Source organism: Helianthus annuus, chromosome 7 (assembly GCF_002127325.2).
Source record: "Helianthus annuus cultivar XRQ/B chromosome 7, HanXRQr2.0-SUNRISE, whole genome shotgun sequence".
Taxonomy (NCBI): Eukaryota; Viridiplantae; Streptophyta; class Magnoliopsida; order Asterales; family Asteraceae; genus Helianthus; species Helianthus annuus.
The window spans coordinates 33,012,083-33,018,359 of NC_035439.2; the positions used below are offsets into that span (position 1 = coordinate 33,012,083).

General features: G+C 41.5%; 1 protein-coding gene across 1 annotated transcript; it reads right to left on the bottom strand.

Moving 5' to 3' along the window:
• Window positions 1-1,868: 1,868 nt before the first annotated feature.
• LOC110866765 (proline-rich protein 36-like) lies at window positions 1,869-3,260 on the bottom strand. The gene has a single exon (XM_022115913.1). The coding sequence runs from the start codon at window positions 3,258-3,260 to the stop codon at window positions 1,869-1,871; it is 1,392 nt and encodes a 463-aa protein (XP_021971605.1).
• Between the last annotated feature and the right edge of the window lie 3,017 nt (window positions 3,261-6,277).

Sequence of the window (6,277 nt, forward strand, 5' to 3'; positions counted from 1 at the left end):
ATCCTGGCGCGCTTCCCTTGCTCCAATGTTAAACACTCTTCCACGGGCTTGATTCAGCTTTGGGCATTCCCTCTTGAAGTGCCCAACTTCTCCACAATTAAAACATCCGGGTCCTCGACCATTACCACCTCCGTTTCCAGCTTAAGTGTTGTTTTGGTTGCGATTTCCATTCCCAGCTTGATTCGCAACGTTTCCACGGTTTCCATTTCCGCCATTTCCTCCTTGTTGGCGGTTTCTATTACCATTTCCATGACCTCGATTACTGCCACGCCCAGCACCAGTCCCGACCCAGCACGTATCCTTCGTGTGGCAGTTCCTTCCACATGATTCACATTTCCTTAATCGGCACGGACCAGAATGATGGCACTGGCACGTGTCACACTTGGGCAGAGTACCCATATAACACTTTCCTTTATTCTCAACACCGGTTGCAGCTCTGGCCGGTGTGCTCGGTTCACCCTTCTTGTTCACATTGCTTGTACCTTGCTTAAAGTTCGAAAATTTCCTTTTATTTTCATCAGACGACTCCATATGAGTCTCTTTCTTCTTCTGCTCGGTAACTGAAAACTTGTTCAATCGAATAGCATCCTCAGTAAGAGCCATACTGAGATCAATAGCCTCTGTGATTGTTGCAGGCTTGGACGTTGTAACCATACTCATGATCTGAGGTGCCAAATCCCCAGATAAAGCGCTCAATACGTTTAAACTCCGGTGTGACCATGTACGACACTACACGGGACAAATCGTGGAATCTCTGAACTTACTCTGCAATCTTGGGACCTTCCATTTTTAGATGCCAGAACTCAGTCTCTAGCTTCTGAATTTCAGCACGTGAGCAGTACTTCCTTCTCATGAGCTCCTTCAGCTCATTCCAGGACATCGCATAAGCAGCAGCTTCACCCAAAGTTTGCACTTGCAAATTCCACCAAGATAGGGCTCCATCCAGAAATAGCCCTGAGATGTAGGTCACTTGTTGCTCGGGAGCACACTTGCTCGTTCTAAGGACAGATTCAGTCTTCTCAGCCCATCTAACAAACGCAACAGCACCTCCTGTGCCGTCAAAATTCACGGGCTTGCTATCGAGAAATTGCTTGTAGGTGCACCCTGCACATACATTAGGATTTACAAATGGTATTAGCGGACATGCTAAAAATATCCAAATGTATCATAGTATATCTCAAATGACTTAACATTACCATTGGGTGGATTGTTATTGCCGTGGTTATGCGAGATATTTCCACTCGTTTCTGCATGAGAAGCAGCGTATTGCGCGAGCTGCAACAATGGTCCCTTGAAGTTTTGCCTCATTAGTGGGCATGCGCGGGTCACGTCTTGGTGGCATCTTCTAAAAGATGTTTCACGTTGGTCAGGTCATAGTAAGTGAATAATATGAGTACGTAATAACATTCATCAAGTACATAACATCTCATGTTACAAATTAATCAGGCACATAACATCTCATGTTATAAATTGAAACAATCAATCCAACAACACATATAATGAGAATACTGCGATTACGCTATCATAAATCAAGACCACAGTATAATGTTTACAAGTTTTATAACTGTATCGTACATCAACAGTGACTAAGGGCCACATCGCCCTTGTCCGAACTATCTAATCAGCTACAACAACAACCAAATACAAAATATCAAAAGTCATGTCATCAAAATGCGGTCTTCAATAAGCTGTACGGTCTGCACAATCGCGGTCTTCTCACCAAAAGTCTACCTGCGTCGAATCAAAATAACTATGCTGATGGCAGAGGAGCAGGAGGAAAACGAGAGTAATACAGTGACGCATATGTAACCAATCCTCCTCTAAAGCACGACAGACGCGCAGCAAATATGCTATCTGCTACTCAGAGGTCAAGAAACGGACGTCTGAATCAGGTGAAATGGGGTCTGATATTGGTAAGGTGGTCGTGGAGCTCTCTCCAACTCCTGTATACGGCGTGTCAATGCCTCCTGCTGTATCATCAAGGATGTAAGGATGTACTCCGTAGAATACCCAACATGGTATGGGTGGTACGGATCAGACAATGGCATGATAGGGGGCGTATTCCATAAAAATGGCTCGATCGATGGAGTGAAGGATGGTGCAGTAGGTGGTGCAACATGGGGAAACTGTGATGCAAACGGAAAAGGTGATGACAGCACGGGTGGAGCAAAAACAGGCGGCTGCCTAGATGACCCCTCTCCAGGACGAGATGGTGGTATGTCCTGAAGGAACGTAATAGGGAGATCAGTGCGGTGAGCGTCTGTGGTGTGTGGGGGAAACAACGGGATATCAATGGGTGCTGAAACGAGGGCTACTGGAGGTGTAACAGGTAACACAAATGGTGGGTAATCGTCATCGTCATCGATCCACCCGTTGTGGGTGTCGGCATATCGTGGATCTATATGAGCAGCAAAAGGTGCACGGTCATACAATACCGGCACAGGATCAGGAATCGGCGCATCAACAACAGGGTCATCCACCAACGGTGGAGCAACAACTGGGGGGTCAGCAATGGGTATATCGTTAACAAGAGGTGTAATGGCTGGTGCATCATCATGAACAGGGTCATACTCTAGTGTAGGATCAGGAGCAGCTACAGGCTCTGGGGCCACGACAGGCTCCGGGTCAACAAGATCCATATCAAAATCAGCAGGAATGTCAAACAAAGGATCAATAGGATCTTCGGGCGCCTCTAAGGCGGCCCAAGTGAATGAACTCGATCTCCTGGTCAGGATCGAAATCAGGGGGAAAGACTGGATCAAGATCATCATCGACCTCGTGGTCAAACTCGAACTCGTGTGCGGGAGCAGGTGCAGCTGATAACGCCATGTCGGGGTGTCAGGAGAGTGATGCTGCACTCCCTGAGTGTGTAAGGATGCAGACGCCACAGACTCAAAGGAATCTGGGACAGGTGAACCAACAGGAAGCTCCTCTATAGGGGCCTCAGCAATGGGAAGAATGACGTCAGTAACAATAGGGGCCCCGCCCTCATGGTCAGCCTCAGGTGGATCCTCCTCGAATAAATCAATGTCGTCGTCAGAAACGACATCGAGTGGCATGTCTAATACTGGAAAAGCAGCAAGAGGTATAGGAGCAGGGATCACCGCAAGTGGTAAATCCCCGGCAGGAAAGCCATCAGCAGGCTCAACTCCGACGTCGGGCAGCGCGAACGGCTGGAAATTATTGTCATCAGTGCTGGTGGTGTCTGATGTGTAGACCTCTCGCTTTGACGGAATCTCGTCATCTGACACGATCGCCATGGGATCTAGTGTGTCCGATACTCCTGTGTCTGAGGATGATGGCATGATGTCTGTAACACAACCACACATATGCATAAATATCAACATAAAATCAAATAATCATGTAAGTCACCATAAAGCAAACAAATAATTCTCCTAGTCTCTCTAGACTACCCTCCCAGCCTCTCAGACTGAACCTCCTAGTCTCTCAGACTAACTCCTTGGCCTCTAAGACCAACCTCCCAGTCTCTAAGACTAAACCTCCCCAATCCCTAAGATTGAACCCTTCAGTCTCTAAGACCGAACCTCCCTCAGCCTCTAAGGCTGAACCTCCCCAGCCTCTAAGGCTGAACTCCCTCAGTCTCTAAGACTGAACCACAAATTTTTGAAAAAGAGTTTTTATACCTTTATTTGTAAAAATGTTTTGTACTCTGGATCTGGACGTCTTAGTGTATGCAATGTAAAAATATTTTCGTGAGAGCCCTAGTGATCTTAGTCTAGACTCGAGAAAGAATCCTAGTTCGCTATGATCAATGCTCTGATACCAAGCTGTCACAACCCGGCTTTGCGGAAGCGTGGGTTTATTTGGTGTGACTTCTTAATACCATAGCATAATCACAACAATGCTATATGAAAATAAAACCATGATGTTCATCCATTCATTCAAGTTTAAAAAGTTAACACGACAACATTGTTTATAAAAGTCGACACAACAAACCAAATACAACCATGACATAGTGAGAACATGTTCAACGACATAACGAAAGACATGAAATAAAAACACAGTTTAAGACTTGTGACCCGTCCAGGCAAAGGTCACACTTCCTAAACTCGGATGACATCATTATTCCTACGCAGCTTGACGAGAATGCATACCGTGCCAGATCCACTAATTTCCTGAAATACATGTAGTTTGAAAAATCAACAAATTGTTGAGCGAGTTCATGTAAAAGTGAGTATGTAAAAACCTTTAAAGTATGTATAAAAGTCCCTTGTATGTAGCAATAAGGAAAAAGAGATCACCAATGGGTTGCAAAGCCACTGGTATGTGTGAGAAGTGCAGGGAAACTCAAACCTAGCAAATTTGTTACCGGGCTTCAGCTGGAAGACACAGTCACCACTATGGGCCGCCCCGGCCTCACGGGTGTGGGCTCGCTACACCCAAATAGATCTACCACTCTTGTGTCCCTCGGTCCTAACAAAGAGGATTAATGGCCTCAAGTGTTATTGCCCACCCCTCACATGATCTAGTTGTATAAACCCTCCCTACGCTAACCATACCATTTAATAAAAGTTTGTAATAATTGTCGCATGTGTTTCACCCCCGAAGTATAAAACTGAAAAGAGAAAAGAGAAAAGGGGGACATGAACTCACAGAAGTGCGTATCCAGAAACGTCAATCTCCAACTCTAACTGCTGCGTGACGACCTACACGTATTAATTCCTATTAGACGGATGGGCCGTGCCTTGGCTTAAGGTTTAACGTTTTTGGGAAATAGTTAGACAACTATTTCGTATTCACACTTCTTATCTATTTTATAAGTATATTCCTTCCCAAGGATGGGGGTAATAATACATGTGTGCTTTATAATTCCAAAAATATATTTTTAAGTCTCACTTGAAAAATATATTTTAATCACTAGTCTAAATTGTTTTAATATTCCAAAATATATATATTTTTCCCGAAAATATTATATTTTACTTCATACATTTTTCCAAAGTAATACTTTCAAAATATGCATATAAGAGTATTTTCCGAAATATACATAAGTTACGTTTTAAAGTTCGCATTGTAACAATAATTATTTTGTGAGAGCGTTGGTATTATTTTGGAGTCGTAATTTCACGTTACTTTCAAGTTATATTATTTTTACCCTAAAAATAATACATCTAGTTCACATAATAAACAAGTAATCACACAAGTGTTTTATTATAAAATATATATTCTAAATATATATTTAACAAGTTTTATTTACGAAAATCCACCTCCAGTACTTGGTATTTTTGTAATAAAAATCATGGCGAAGTTTATTTTGAAAACCAAGTTAAAAATATATTTGTAAACGTTCGTTAGAAAAATATTTCTAAGTGTTGTTATTCTAGAAAAATTTCGCCAGAGTTTCCTCTGTAAATGGAGGTGTCCATGCTTTTTAGCATATCATTTTCTTTTGTAAAATCAATCAACAATTTTCAGTCAACAATATACAAATTTTAATCACCACACTTGACAAAAATGAACATGAACCATAAACTTATGAACTTGAAAGTTTATAAAAATATGTAGTAAGTTACTAACATGCTTAGTAGGTCTTGTTATCTTTAAAAATAAGATTAGTTTCTTAAAAACTTTATTTTTAAAGAATTTGAAGTTTAACAACTTCTAGTCATGATTTACAAAAATATTCCGTTGTTAAATTTCCTTGTTACACAAGTGTTCACACACTTGTTTACTTACTAAAAATGCTTTTAGTTCATACAAGATCCGGGTTTTAACAAAACTAGTATTTTTCATTTGGTTCTTCCGAAAAACCACTTGTAGATCTTTAGATCCACAAGTTTACAACTTCGTTTTGCAAGAAAACTTATGTTTATTCAAGTTCAAAGTTCATGTATGGATGGTTTTGTGACAACTCTCACAAATCCAGGTATCCGTACAAATTAATTAATATTTAATTAGTGCTTAATTACTATGCTTGATTACAATTATGAATAAACTGCTTTCTGTTTTCTGATACATACATACTCATGCATCATATTTTATTACTGTTACTCTATTTATTACACACAAACAATAGTGACAAGCTTGATGCACAAAAGCACAGTTAGCACAGTGAGCGGATAACCCAGTAAACATGCTGACATTGCCAGCACTAGACAGACATTGTTTCTAAGGCCAGCATGAGCCGGGAATAGATTACTACACTAGTAGGGAGTGTAGGGAAGTGAGGACCATAGAACTGTGTCACTAGGAGATAGTTATAGTGACCGGAAGTGCCTAAAACATACTTTAATTACAAAATCCTGCACTACATACAAAA